The sequence below is a fragment of the Somniosus microcephalus genome, unplaced genomic scaffold, assembly GCF_052327205.1.
Source record: "Somniosus microcephalus isolate GS21.2 unplaced genomic scaffold, FLI_Smic_1.0 unresolved_chr6, whole genome shotgun sequence".
Classification (NCBI taxonomy): domain Eukaryota; kingdom Metazoa; phylum Chordata; class Chondrichthyes; order Squaliformes; family Somniosidae; genus Somniosus; species Somniosus microcephalus.
This window is the reverse complement of record NW_028225184.1, coordinates 52,144,981-52,160,859: the sequence shown is the minus strand read 5'-3', so window position 1 is coordinate 52,160,859 and position 15,879 is coordinate 52,144,981. Positions and strand designations below refer to the sequence as shown.

The 15,879-nt window shown below is 41.8% G+C and overlaps 1 protein-coding gene across 1 annotated transcript; it reads right to left on the bottom strand.

The window, feature by feature from the left end:
• Window positions 1–275: 275 nt before the first annotated feature.
• LOC147087300 (putative G protein-coupled receptor 139) lies at window positions 276–8,106 on the bottom strand. The gene is made up of 2 exons (XM_085978151.1): window positions 8,100–8,106; window positions 276–1,543 (listed from the first exon to the last, which is right to left on the bottom strand). The coding sequence occupies exons 1-2, from the start codon at window positions 8,104–8,106 to the stop codon at window positions 657–659; spliced, it is 894 nt and encodes a 297-aa protein (XP_085834277.1). The 3' UTR covers window positions 276–656.
• Between the last annotated feature and the right edge of the window lie 7,773 nt (window positions 8,107–15,879).

The window sequence follows — 15,879 nt, the reverse complement described above, 5'->3', positions numbered from 1 at the left end:
TGAATTGGTTATCTTGGCTCTTTCAGCTGTCGCAGCATCAGCGATGTCACCCACAGACGAGTACTGCTGAGGGGGTGCGAATACGTCCGGTCTCAATATTTAATGAAGGTTTTCTGAGGAGAAGCAGGCTGGTTACTGGGGGAGTGACGCTGAGTGGTGGTGAAGGATTTTCAGGTCCATTTAGGCAGTACATCAGCCGTTGAGGTAAATTTAGCTGAGAAGAGACAATCTGGGTATTTCCCGTTGATTGAAAGTTACATTTATATTGAGTTAGTTACAGATGATTCAGGTGATGATGTGCGACGGTTCCCTTCTGATGGGAACAGTTGCTCCAATGATACACGATGCTGCATCATCCTTCCAACTGGCCCTAAATCCATCCAATCAATCATCCTGTGTAACATTAATAATCACCTGGGCATGTTCAGTCAGCATTTATTTTAATTTTCACAGTTAATAACAGGAAAACATTTAATATTATAATCATACATGTGACGTTACATAACACAGTTTGTTAAGGAGAATATATTACAGTAACCTTCGATTTGCAACTTTGCTTAAAATGTTGCACCAATATCAATTGATCCATTAAACAGGTTTTGATCTTTATTGCAATGGCCGATAAACATTGTATGGATAGACATCAGCTATTTCTATTATTTAAATAATTTTGCAATTAAATGCAGTGGATAGTTTACCCCATTCTTTAGCTCCTCTCTGAATTTACCCTGGGTCAGCACATAAATAAATGTGTTTGTGCAGCAATTGAGAACCTGAAGCATGAATCCCACAGATTCAATGTCATTTCCATCATCATTCTGAATGATGGTTGTACGGATAGATAGAGAATAAACAACAATGGTCGTCCATAGCAAAATAAAACTGCCCGATATACTGAACAGCAAAACGATGGATTTCCTTCGGTTCTCCATCTCTGGATCCTTGTGATTCTCTCCATTGCTGAGGCCCCGGAGTCCCCTACGGAATCGACTGGACATTAAAATGTGTCTAGCGGTGAGAACATTGAGCAACAAAATCAGAACGAATGGGACACAAGGGATTAAAGTAAGATTAAAGACATCAAACGCTGCCCACGCGGGTGAAGTAAAAAAGGTCAGTTTCCAGACACAACCCCGGGGGACGTTCTCCATTATATATTCAGGGTCAAATACAAAGTACCAGGGAATGTTTATTAAACAACCCAGCGCAATCACCACCCCGATAACAACAGCCGCAGTTTTCTCGGTGCAATATTTTGTTTTCAGCTTCGGACAACAAATGGCCACAAATCGATCGAAGGTGAAAACCACTGTGAACCAGACAGATGTCGCCGTGGCTGCACAAAGCAAGACCATATTGAGACAGCACACGGGGGTAATTGTCAAGAATGAAACTGGGAAATAAATTCCAACAATGCAGCTTAATATTACATCCGTACAAACTACCAGGAGATCGGCCGTTGCCATGGCGACCAGGTAGCGAGTGATACATTTGGAGAGACCGCACTTTCCTCGGGACAGGATCACAATCGCCGCCAAGTTAACTGCAAGAGATACACAGATCAGTGAGATTTGTAACCACTCAGACACACTTTATATCCATCGGTATTACAGTTATTTTGAGTGAAGTTTCAGGTTGCTATTGCACTGATGAATGGGATATCATGTGTGCTCTGTTGCTTCCAATCTGCTCCATCGCTGAACTCGCATCTTTCTCCAATTTCTCTCCTAGCTCCCCTCATGCCCTCTACGAGCTCAAGTTGTCTATGGGACCCACCTGCTGCTCACTTGCTCCTATTCCCACCAAACTGCTGACCACCCAACTTCACTTCCTGGCCCGCATGTTAGCTGATATTGTTAATGGTTCTCTCTCCTCACATACTCTCCCCTCCCCTTCAAACATGCTGTCATGAACAACTGCTCAAAAACTATCCTTGAAGCCTGTGTCCTTGCCAAGTACCGCCCTATCTCCAACATCCCTTTCATTACCATGTCCTTGTTCGTGCTGTCTCCTCCCAAGTCCGTGCCCATCTTTCACAGAATTCCATTTTGGACCACGTCATATCAGCTATCGCCCCCTGCCCGACTTCTAAATCGCCCTTACCAAAGTCAGAATTTGTATTCTATGTAACTGTGTCTGTGGTAAGCTATTCCCTCTCTTCCTTTCCGACCTGTCTCATGCCTTTGTCTGGACAAACCACCTCCAACGCCTCTCCAGCGTCATCCAGCTGGGTGGGACTGCAAACGCCTGGCTCTATTCTTATCTATATAACCGTAGCCTGCAACGGCTTCTGTGCTCGCTCCAACACTGTTACCTCTCGCCCCATCTTATCATCATCTACATGCTACTCATCAGCGATATCATCTGTAAACACAACGTCTTGTTCAAAGGCACGCCGGGGACACCCAGCTCCATCTCACCACCACCTCTCCCAACACGGCACTTGTCCCCATTTTGTCACACCGCTTGTCAGATTGGATGAGGAATAATTTCCTGCAACATATTATCGGGAAGACCGAAGTCATTGTATTCGTCCCTGCTTTAAACTCCATTCCCAGCCAACGACTACATCCCGCCCTGGCAAATTTATGAGGCTGGACCAGACCGTGCACAACCTTGGCATTGTAATTGACCCCGAGTTGAGCTTCTGACCACATATCTTCTCCATCACAAAGACTGCCTACTTCCACCTCCGTAACATCACCCGACTCAGCCACTGCCTCAGCGCAACTGCTACTGAACGATTCATACATGCTGCGGTGGCCTCTAGGATTGATTACTCCAAATCTCTCCTGGCAACCCTATCATCTTCCAACCTCCTTAAGCTTGAGCTCATCCAAAACTCTGCTGCCTGTATCCCAACTCGCAGCAAGGCCCATTCACCCAGCACCCCCTGAGCTCGCTGAACTACAATTGCTCCCGGTTCATCAGAGTCTAAATTTTAATATTCTCATTCTTGCTTTCAAATCTCACCCTGGCCTCGCCCCTCCCTATCTCTGTAACTTCTTCCATCCCTACAATCATCTGAGGTTTCTGCCCCCCTCCAATTCTGGCCTCTTGGGAATCCTGGATTTCAATCGATCCACCATTGGCGACCGGGCCTTCCACTACAAAAGCAATATTGACTGGGCGGGGTGAAGGTGTAATAGGGACTGGGCAGGCTGAAGGTGCAATGGAAGTTGGCTGGGCGAATTTGCAAATTAAACTGGGCGGGATGAAGGTGCCATAGGGACTGGGCAGTGTAAATATTCAGTGGAAGTGGCCATGGTGAATATCCAATGGATGATGTGCAGTGGAGCTGCAATGGAGAACAGTCTAGATGAAGGTGCAATGGAAACTGGGCGATGTGAAGTTGCAAGAGAGTCTGGGCAGGGTGAATGTTCAATGGACGTGGGCGGGTTGGAGGTGCAATGAGGAAGGGGCTAGGTGAACGTGCAGTGGGGCACGGACTAGGCAAAGGTGCAATGGGGATCGGGCTGGGTGAAGGTGCAATAGGGACTCGACAGTCTGATTTTTCTCTGGAAGTGGACAGGGTGAAGGTGCAATGCGGTACAGGCTGGGTGAACGTGCAATCGAGAACGGACTGCGTGAAGGTGCAATGGTGACTGGGCGAGCTGAAGGTGCAATGGGGATCGGGCGTGGTGAAGGTGCAGTAGGGACTGGGCAGGCTGAACGTTCAATGGAAGTCGGCGGGGTGAATGTGCAATGGGGAACAGGCTGGGTGAAGATGCAATGGGGAACTGGCTGGGTGAAGGTGCAACGTTGACTGAGCAGAGTGAAGGTGAAATTGGGACTGTGGGGTGAAGGTCAAGTGCCAATACAAAGTGAGCCCGGCTGAATAAAGAGAAAATAATAACTAAAGGTATACATTGAGTACATTACAGAGACAATAAAGGAGAGGAAGGCAAATGCCAACACGATGTTAGGAAATAAGCCAATATACAATTAGGAAATCAATGTCGAATTACAAAATTAAATTATCAATCAATATAAAAATAAATATTTCAGAATTCTATAAGCATAGGAATAGGAAAATAGGGATATGGCCACTTAGGAATGGACAGGATAAACTCTAAAATAAAAGCAGTGAAATGAAATAAATTGAACAGTTCTTTTACCTCAGTTTTTACCAGGGCCACAAACATGGTGGGCGTGAAATTATCCAAGGAATTCAAAATGCATGCCAAGGCTTCTAAGATAGACAGGAGCGAGGTCTTTGATTAGAAGTGCATGTAACACGGGCAATACAGTAATCATGGTTGACTTTAATGTACATATAGATTGGACAAATCAAAAACCACTAATGGTGTGAAGGACGAATTCTTGGAATGCATGCAAGATGGTTTCCTCGATCGATATTTGGAGGAACCAACCAGGGAACAGACTCTGCTGGATCTGGTACTGTTAATGAGAAAGGGCTAATCAATAATCTTGTGTTAAAGTGTCCTTTACTGACAAATGACCATAATATGATTGAATTGTAATACGTTTGAGAGTGATGTCGTCCAATCTGAAACTAAATCCTTCAGTCTCAACAAAGGAAACTACAAGGGAATGTGGGACAAGTTGAGCATGGTAGATTGGGAGGCTATACGAAAAGGTACGAAGGTGGAAATACAATCGCTAACATTCAAGGTAATAATGCATATTTTGAAAAAAAACATATATTTCTCTATGGCATAAATACCCAAAAGGAGGAGTGATCCAACCATGGCAAACAAAATAAAATGAACTAGTATTGAGTCAAAGGTGGAAGCTTAAAAAGTTGCCAGAAAAAGCTGTCAGCCTGAGAATTGGGATTTTTTAGAAATCTGCAATGGGTGACCAAAATTTGATAAAGGAAATGAAACTGTAATATGAGCAAAAACTAGCGAAAAATGTAAAACCGGATTGTAAATGCTTCTCTAGGTATGTAAAAAGGCAAAGTCTGGCGAAAGTAAATGTAGGTCTTTTACAGTCAGAGACGGGAGAATTTATAATGGGGAATGAGGAATTGGGAGGGAAATTAAATAAATACTTTGTTTCTGTCTTCACGAAGTAAAACACAACAAATCTCCCATAAATACGAGAAAACGAAAGCTGTGGCGAGAATAAGGATCTTTAAGAAATTATTTTTAGTAAAAAAAAAAAATAGTAGCAAAATTAATGGGACTAAAATTCGATAAACCTCAAGGAATGGATGACCTGCATCCCAGGGTTTTGCAAGAGGTGGCCATTGGGATAGTGGACGCATTGCTTTTCATCTTCCAAAATTTTATAGATTCAGGAACGGTTCCTGCAGATTTGAGGATAGCAAATGTATCCCCACTACTTAAGAAAGTGCGGAGAGTGAATACGGGGAACTACAGACCTGTTAGCCTCAAATCAGTCGTTGGGAAAATGCTGGAATATATTGTAAAGGATGCAATAACTGGGCACTTAGAAACGAATAGTAAGATTGGGCAGATTCAACATGGATTTATGAAAGGGAAATACTGTTTAACAAACTTATTGGAGTTCTTTTAGGATGGAATTAATGCAGCAGGCAAAGGAGAACTGGTTGATGTGTTGTATTTGGATTTTCAGAAGGCTTCGATAAGGTCACACACAAGAGGTTGGTGACCAAAATTTGGACACATGGAATTGGGGGAAATATACTAGCCTTGATTAAGAATTGGTTAACAGACAGAAAACAAAGAGTAGGGAAAAACGTGTATTTTTCAGGATGGCAGGCTGTGCCTAGAGTGGTACCGCAAGGACATTGCTTAGGTCCCAGCTATTCACGTTCTCTGTCAATGTTTTAGATGAGGGGACTAAATGTCACATTTCCAGATTTTACTGATGTCACAAAGCTAGGTGGCAGTGTCTGTTGCGAAGAGGATGTGAAGAGGCTTCAAGGGGCTCTCGACAGGTTCAATGAGAGGGCGAGAACAGGGCAGATGGATTATAATGTGGATAATTTTGAAGGTAGAAAAATCAAACAGGCAGAATATTTCCTAAGTGGTGAAAGATTGGGGAATGTAGATGCTCAAAGGGACTTGGGTATCCTTGTACATGTGTCACTAAAATGAATGTGCAGTTGCAGCAAGCTATTAGGAAGGCAAATGGTATGCTGGCCTTCATTATAAAACGATTTGAGTACAGGAGTAAAGACGTCTTACTCCAATTATATAGGGCATTAGTGAGACCGCACCTGGAGTATTGTGTACAATTTTGTTCTGCTTACCTAAGGAAGGATATAATTGCCATAGAGGGAGTGCAAGGAAGGGTAACGAGATTGATTCCTGGGATGGCAGGATGGTCGCATGAGAAGATATTGAGTAAACTAGGCCTGTATTTGCTTGAATTTAGAAAAATGAGAGGGCATCTCATTGAAGCATACAAAATGATTTCAGGGCTTGATAGGGTGGATGCTGGGAGAATGTATCCCTTGGCTGGGGAGTCTAGGACCTGGGGCACAGCCTCAGGGTAAAGGGAAGGCCATTCAGGACTGAGACGAGAGGACATTTCTTCACACAGAGGTTGGAGAATCTTTCGAATTGTCTGCCCTAGAGGGAAGTGGAGGCTCAGTCACTGGGCGTATTCAAAACAGGAGTCGATAGATTTCAGACTAGTAAGGCCATCAAGGGATATGGCGATAAGGCCGATGCATGGAATTGAGGAAGAAGATCAGCCATGAACTCATTGAATGTTGGAGCAGGCTCGAGGGGCCTAATGGCCGAGTCCTGCTCCTTTTTCTTATGTTCTTATGATAAACTAAACATATGTATAGAGGATAAATCCCGTGTCTGGAAGGACTATTTCCACTCACAGTCAAAGCTAAGGAAGAGACAGCAGAGGCACTGTATATAAATATATGTAAACATTCTTAGAACTTTCATCCAGAGCGCTTAACAAGGGTGAGAGGAAAGGTATAGTAATCTTCGCTCAAACATAAAAAAGAAATTTCTCTTGAAACCGAAACATAATAAAGTCTAGTCAGCACGGATTTCAAACGGGAAGCTCCTTCTTGACCAACCGTACTGCGTTATTTGAAAAACTAGCAGAGTAGATAATGGTAAGGTAGTGAATATAATATAAATAGACATTTATAAGAGCTTCCACCGCCATAGTAGACTCGTGACTAAGGTACGAGCCTGTAGACTCAGTGGAAAAGTGGCCGAATGGATAGAAAAACTGGCTGCTCAATAGAAAACAGAGAGTAGATGTTAAAGGTAGTTGCTCAGACTGGGGAAATGTGGGAAGTGGTGTTCCACAGGGGTCACTATTGGTTACAATTTACAGTAGTGGGTTGGACTTGGGAATCAGAAATATAATATCAACATTTGTGGATGACACCAAATTATGGGGTATAGTTAACACTGCGGATGTTTGCGACAAAATTCAGGAAGTTATTAACAAAATGGAATCATGGAGAGAAAATGATAACTGATTTTCAGTAAATATAATGTGAGGTTGTGTATTTTGGTAGGTGGAATAAGTAGGGCACATGAGACTTGGAAAATAAGAGTCCAAATGGTGGGAGAAGATAAGGAATTTAGGGCTACAAATTCACAAAGGGATGAAAGAAGCCATTAAGCGTACAGTCAAAGCAACGGAGTTCATTTCTAGAGGAATGGAAAACAATAACAGAGGAGATGTGTTAATCTTATATTGAACCTTGGAGAGACCACACTTAGAGTGCTGTGAACAGTTATGATCTGCTTAGCCCAATAAGAGGATAGAAGCACTGGAGAAAGTGCAAAAAATATTAGAAAGTGGAACTCGTTAAAATTCATTAAGGCTATGACTGATCTGATTTGGCCTCGAATCCAATTCCCTGCCCGCTCCCCATAACCCTTGATTCCCCTATAATTCAAAATTCTGTCTATCTCCACCTTGAATATATTCAATGACCCAACATCCACAGCTGTCTGATGTAGAGAATTCCAAAGGTTCACGACCAGATGAGAAGAAATGCCTCCTCATCTCCAATTAGAAACTATGCCACCCTTGTTCTAGATTCCCCCACGCGAGGAAACATTATCTGTGCATCTACCCTGTCAAGCCCACTTAGAATATTGGCCCAGAAATTCGGTTTGGTGGCTTCCCGCGGGTGCAAGCCTCTGACGTGCACTTACCTAGCATGCCGGCCGTTGTGATGTGGGCCTGCGTGGTATTCCGATCCTGTGCCTCCTCCAACTGCCGGCGCGCATGTGCTTGTGTATCCCAGGGGCGCAGTTAGTTCGAGTCACCCCCCTGGGATCACGTGGGCCATGGAGAGCCAATGGTAGCAGGGTATGCTTCATTCATAAGTTTGACAGGAAGAGCTGTCAATCCTATAAATACTATAAGCCCCAAAACGTAACTAAAATTTCAAATAAATTAAAAAAAAACATTGCATTTTTAAAATAACTATAAATTACATGAAATAACTATTTTAAACAATAATTTAAATTTTTGAAAAAATTAATTACATTTTCTAACGGGGCTAAAAATAAGCTTACTTTTCTTTGAAGTATTTAAAAATAATAAACCTGTGGAAAAAATGTCATAACATTGATTAATGCACCACTTACCTTTTTAAAAGCAGGCCTGAGGACTGCACTTTACATGTCTAATTTCTGGAGACTTACCTTCCCGGAGAAACCTGGAAAAAATAGTAAGTTAAATGTGCACGCGCTGCCTCTCCCACGCACGCGTTCCACCTCTTAACCCCATCTTTCAGGGGAATGGAAGTTCTGCTTTCCCGCGCATGTGCAGTGCACACACGAAAACGGCACTTCGATTGGGCCCACGGGCGAGTACCCCGGGCGTACTCAACCGTGGCGACCCGAATTTCTGGGTCATTATAAGTTTCAATAAGATCATTTCTCAATATTCTAAACTCCAATGAGTATCGGCCCAACCTGCTCAAATGTTCTTCATAAGACTACCCCCGATTGAAATGGGAATGACGGACTTGCTCTACAGAGAACTGGCACGCACTCGATGAGCCGACTGGCCTCCTCTGTTGCCGTTATGGCTCTATGACTCTATGCCATGCAGTATTTGCAGAACTTTGCAAAGATGCATGTAAGTGGCAGTTGGATAACTATAGGAGTCAAAAATTAATAGAATGATATGTTAGTGGAGTGAGATGAGGAAATGCGGGAAATGGCTCGTGTGGAACATTAATCTGTTGGGCAGAATGGCCTGTTTCTATGCTGTAAAATTGTAAGTTATCCCATTCTATGTAAGGGGAACCTGCGGGGTGTAGGTACAATGGAAACAGGGCAGGAGGAAGGTACATGGGGTATGGGTAGGTGAAATTGCATTAGGGACTCGGCATGGTGATGGTGCAATGAGTACTGCACCTGGGGAAGGAGAATTGGGGACCGGAAGGTGTAAAGCTGCAATGGGGACGTGGTAGGAAGAAGGTACAATTGGAACACGTGTTTCCTACAGTCTAAAATCGGGCTTGCTGTACGGTAGATAAGTGAGAAAGAAGTAATGAGTTGTTGATAGTGCTGAATCATTGTGATATAGTTAGAGGTGGACCCAATAAGAGTAAGGATGCAGCAAGAGGACATGAATAGCGACCACTGGAGGGAAGCCAGGAGCAGATATTGGGCACGGATACGAGGATAGGCGTGTTTTCATACATAGAAGCCGAGAAACCTTTTACATTCACCTGTGGGGAGGATCTGAATATGGTGCTGGGCCTAGGCTCCGCACTGCTGTCTGTCTGATATCAAATATGTTGCTGATGTTGACCACAGAGACTTATCTTAGCAACGTTTTAATAACTGCGGATAAAACACGCGATAATTTGAAGCAGAATTCCCTACCTCCCCCCAGACTACGACACCAGGCTGAATTAAAACGATAGCAAAATATTGCTGATGCTGGAAATCCGAAATAACAACAGAAAGCTCGTCATCCGAATAGGCAGTTTACAGCCTCCCGGACTCAATATCGAGTTCAACAAATTCACATCACAATCTCGGCCTCTATTAATTTTCTATATATTTTTAATCCACGCCTTTGATTGTGCCTTCCCCCTTTTTCTCTCCCACATGCTAGCTGTCTCTTATTCTGCCAGCGCATTTCACACTTCATCTAGAGCCGTCTTTAGTCTCTTCACTTGTCCTATTACCACCTCGTCTCGTCTTGAATACCTCCTAATGTCTCTTCACTTCGCTTTTGTTCTTTCATCCCCTCCCCCATTTCCCATCCGCCAAATGGCCTTTTAATCTATCTCATTTCCTGCCTTTCTTTCTCAGTTCTGCTGAAGGGTATCGACCTGAAATGTTGAATCTATTTCTCTCTCCACGGATGTTGCCTGGCCTTTTCTTTCCATATATCTATATTACATTCACTAGATAATTGAGTGCATAATTCAGTTGGGAATTCTGTTGATAATTCAGTGCTTAATTCGGTGGATAATTTAATAAATAATTATTTTGATGATTCGGTTGATAGTGGTTTGGAAAATTCTTTTCCAGCGGTTTCTGTTGTTAGACCAAAAAAAAATTGAGTTTGATTTAAAGTGGGATTAAATTAGAAAAGTGAGAAGTAATATTATGTGAACGACAAGCAGATATGTCCACAGAACTTTCATTGGTTCTGCAATTTCGAGAAATTCATTCTAATGGATTTCATATATATTTATCCCATAAATTATAAAATAATTACCTACTGAATTATCCAGCGCATGAAACACTGAAGGAGTCAAATAATTGTCATCGAAAACATCGATTCAAATATCAACCGAATTAAGTATTGAAATATACAAAGAATTTTCCAAACGACTATCAACCGAATCATCAAAATAATTATTTATTAAATTATCCACCGAATTAAGCACTGAATTATCAACAGAATTCCCAACTGAATTATGCACTCAATTATCTAGTGAATGTAATATAGATATATGGAAAGAAAAATCCACTCATTTATCCACCGATTTAAACAATCCAAATATTTATCCACTCAATTATTTATCGAATTAAGCACTGCAATATCCAAAAGATTAACCACTCAATATTCTATAGAATTAAACACTGAAATATCCAATAATTATCCTCTCAAGTTTCTATCGAATTAAACACTGAAATATCCAAATAATTATCCACACAATTATCCTCCGAATAAACACTGAAATATCTAAAGAATTACCAGCTCAATTATCCATCGAATTAAATACTGAAATATCCAAAGTATTATCCTCTCAATTATCCATCGACTTAAACACTGAAATATCAAAAGTATTATCCTCTCAATTATCCACCGAATTGAACTATGAAATATCCAAAAAATTATCCACACAATTATCCATCGAATTAAACAATGAAACATACAAATAATTATCCTTTAGTTATCTATAGTATTCAACTCTGAAATATCCAATGTATTAACCACACAACTATCTAGCGAATGACACATTATATTATACAAAGAAGTAAGCACTCGATTATCCACTGAATTATCAACCAAATTAAATACTGCAATCTCCAATGAATTATGCTCTGAACTACTCACTGTTCTTTCAAAATTCAACCTATTTTTGAACTCCTGTTGATTTGTAGTGTGGTAATTATATCAGGTTCAGCAGACATACGTTTCAGTTTCCTGGGGTTCACTCTTGTAATGGGCCTACTTTGATTAACCCTATTGCTGTTAAAGAATGTATTTGTATTTCTACTTCCACATCTGTTCAGCAGGAATGTGCGATTCACAATATAAACAGAGATTAGCACTTTGACATGGCTTCTGCTATAATCCCAAAGCGCCCATGAAGATCTGAAGCGCTGCCCCGTTTGTTGTAGCTGAAGCAGCAACCGAGCAAGATCCAATGAACACATTTTTCGGTGGCGCTGGTTTAAAGTAGGCACGCTGGCCACAAAAAGGGGAAAACTTGGAGAGCAGTCCCTCCTGCAAAGGCTCCTGGTTTAAAAGGGGAAACGTGGTTCCTCACCCTTGACAATGCAGCACCAACTAAAGGAAATGTCAGTTTCTTGCAAGTTTATATAGCAGAGTGAAACTTCAACAGGCAACTTTCTGAATTAAATATTGGCAGCTGGTACCAAGGACCAGCTAAAAATATACATATTGTAAAGAATTTTACAATTTAACGTATAATTTAATAATACTTTTGTAATCAGCAATCCCACTTTCTAAAGTGGCAATTTATGTTTATCACTGAGGGACAGGTAGTTGACAAGATGTAAAATCGGACCGTCTACTTCCCAAGGCAATTCAGTTATACATTAAAGAAAGTGTGAAAGTAAAACACCATATCAGGAAATATAGAGCAACACTGGACTGAACTGAATAGTGAGATCCGCAGAATTGCTCAAGGTAAATATATGAATGAATATTGCTTCAATAGATAAATAAACACAGTCACTGAAATTCCTTTAACATTTACAACTTGTTGTGCTGGAAAACATTCCTGAAGTTTTCGCTGTATAACAGTCAAAAGAAATATCACTGAAATAGAAATAATGTTATTGGGTAGTGCATCCCTTCTTTCCAATACATAAACACCACTGAGCATCAATAAATACATTCTTTATTTGTTGAAAGTGACTTTTGGAGAAAGCGAGCATAGCAGCATGATTCAGTTCTATTTAGTTATTAAAGTGTTGCAGATTTAAGTCAGACGACCCTATTTCTCAATGTTTTAGTGTCCTTTTATCCGGAACCCAGATTGCATGCCATTCTTTTTAGAAGAAGCATGGTATCATCACTGGAGACTGCAGTGTGAAGGAAGACACCACGTTAATTAAGCAGGGAACATTCGGGTTAATCTGACAGCAAACCTCACATAACTGTGCTACCCAGAGAATAAGAAAAGCACATTTTGCCAGACACGCAGCACGAGAAGCTTTGTAGTTAAGAGATTTTTTATCAGATTCATGTCTTTCTTCGCCACTCACCAGGAACACCAAAAGCTGCGAGAATAGGATAGTAAATGGCGCTTATCTGCTGAAGTATCGGGAGTTCCATTTAGTGTGAGAAGCGATGATCCCTGTAGTGATGGACACAGCAGCCCCGGTGGAAAGTGTGAAGTGATACATTGAAGGCAGCCTTTATTTATGCAGCAGGGAAATCTCCAGTGAACAGTTCTGTCCCCGGGCAACTGATGTTAGTTACAGTCATTTGAACAAACAGGTTGCGTCAGCCACTTTACTCCCAGGTTAATACTGTTATGGGAATAAAAATAGCAAAGTGACACGTCAAACATTGGAATAATATCTTTCCTCAAATGGATAACAAACAGGTGTAATAGTAGAATTCCTCTGGTAACTGTTACAGGCGTTATACCAGGTTGGCAAATTACTGAGTGGGGTTGCTATTGATCGGTGCTGAGATAGCTTTCATTGCAAATTTACTTCAAAAATAAAACCTATGAAACTCAATGTAAATTTGTCAGTCTTGCAGATATTTTCGGGAGTTTCAGTTGGCGGAGATCACAGCTCAGAAACAACACAACGTTTTGGGCAAAAGCTTCGGGAGGGATAATAACGGTCGGTGTGATTTTATGCTGAATCTCGTTACATACTACACATCGTAAGGTGAATGGGACGTCCATATACTATTTGAATAGTGTTTGTTGAGCTGAGGCTAAAGCAGAAATACCCTTTGGATTCTAAATAGATTGCATACTCAACAAGGATTACAATTGCAAAACAGCAATCAAAAAATCAATAACATATTCAACTACATATCCAACGCAATAGTGTACAAGTCAGTGAAATTAATTATTTTATTGTGTGGAGCTCGGCTCAGTCAGAAGCTTAAGAAATCTGTCCACCTTTATTCACCGAGACACAAGGGATATATTCAAAAACTTGAGGCAGTGCAGGGAACAGCCACAAGGGTGATCCCCAATGTGGAAGCCCTGGTTATTGAGGAAATAATGGAGGAATCTGGAATTACCAACTTCGATAAGACGTGACTAGGCCGATTGGGAGATAATTGATGGTATGGAAAAGGAAATTAAAAATAAATATGTAATCGAAATTGGAAGAGTTGGACAAGGGAAGCATAAACCAAATTGGTAAAAAAGGCTGATTTAGGAATGCAATCAATAGTTATAGTCATAGTGTCATCGAATCATAACGGTAAAGAAGGAGGACATTCGGCCGATAGTGTCCATGCAGACTCTCTGCAGGAAATCCTGTCGGTCCCATTCCCCCGCTCTATCCCCGTAGCCCTGCAAGTTTATTTCCCTCAAGTGCCTATTCAGTCTCCCCTTGAAAACATTGAGTGTCTCCGCTTCCACCACTTCCATCGGCAGCGAGTTCCAGGTACTCACCACTCGCTGTGTAAAATAGCTGTTCCTCACATAACCACTGTATCTATTGCCCAACAAATTAAATCTGCGTCCCGTAGCCCTCGTTCTATCAACTGGTGGCAACAACCTTTCCCCGCCTTGCCTATCCAGCCCGACAAAAACTTGTACACTTCTTTCAAATCACCCCTCAGCCTCCTTTGCTCAAATAAAAACAAATCTAGATTCTCCAATCTGTCGTTGCAGCTAAGATCCCCCAAACCCGGAACAATTCTGGTAATTCTACTCTGCACCGTCTCTAGTGCCTTCCCAACCTTCCTGAAGTGTATTTATAAACACAGAGAGCTGACACACCAGGGGAAAGCTCACAGTGTCGGACATGGAGAGAATTACACTGAAGTGTTTATAAACACAGTGAGCTGAAACACCAGGGGAGAGCTCACAATATTGGGCAAGGAGTGAATTATATTGACGTGTTTATAAACACAGTCAGCTGACACAGCAGGGGAGAGCTCACAGTGATGGACACGAAGTGAATTATGCAGAATTGTTTATAAACACAGTCAGCTGACACACCAGGGGAGAGCTCGCAATTTTGGGCACGGAGTGAATTACATAACATCATAAGAACATAAGGCGCAGGAGTAGGTGATTTGGCCCCTCGAACCTGCTCCGCCATATAATAAGATAATTGCTAATCTGATCTTGGCCTGGACTCCACTTCCCTGCCCGTTCTCCATAACCATTGACTCCCTTACCTTTCAAACATCTGTCTAACTCCAACTTAAATATATTCAATGTCCCAGCCTCCACAGATCTCTGGGGAAGAGAACTCCAAATATTCATGTCCCTCTGATGGAACAAATTCCTCCCCATTTCCGATTTAAACGTGTGCCCCCATATTCTGAAATTATGCCCCCTAATTTCAGATTCGCCTACTAGGGGAAACATCGTCTCTGCATCTACCGTGTCAAGACCATTCAGAATCTTATAATTATCAATCAGATCCTCTCTCATGCTTCTAAACTCCAATGAGTATAGGCCCAACCTGTTCCAACTATCTTCATAAGACAATCCCTTCATCTCCGGAATCAACCTCGTGAACCTCCTTTGAACTGTCTCCAATGCAAGTATATTCTTCCTTAAATAAGTAGACCAAAACTGTACGCAGTACTCTAGGTGTGGTCTCATCAACGCCCTGCACATTTGTAGAAGGACTTCCCTCCTTTTATACTCCAGCCCCCTTGCAATAAAGGCCAACATTCCATTTGCCTTCTGAAATGAATCAGTCATTCATGAAATAAAGTTTTATGAAATAATGTTGAGCGGCATGTGGGTGGCGCTGTCCAGGGAGGGTATAAATACTCGGGCACGGGCCCAGCTTGCGCAGGACATTCTTATCAGTGTAAGAAGTCACACAACACCAGGTTATAGTCCAACAGCTTTATTTGAAGTCACAAGCTTTCGGAGCGCTGCTCCTTCTTCAGGTGAAGTGGAGAAATGCATAAAGACACAGCTTATATAGTCAGAGAATCATGTCAGATGTTTACAGGTAACCTTTCCAACTGCCATTTATCACACCTCGGCAGAGAGATAATCACAGCAGTCAACGGTGTGAATGGTGTCCAAACAGGTCAGTC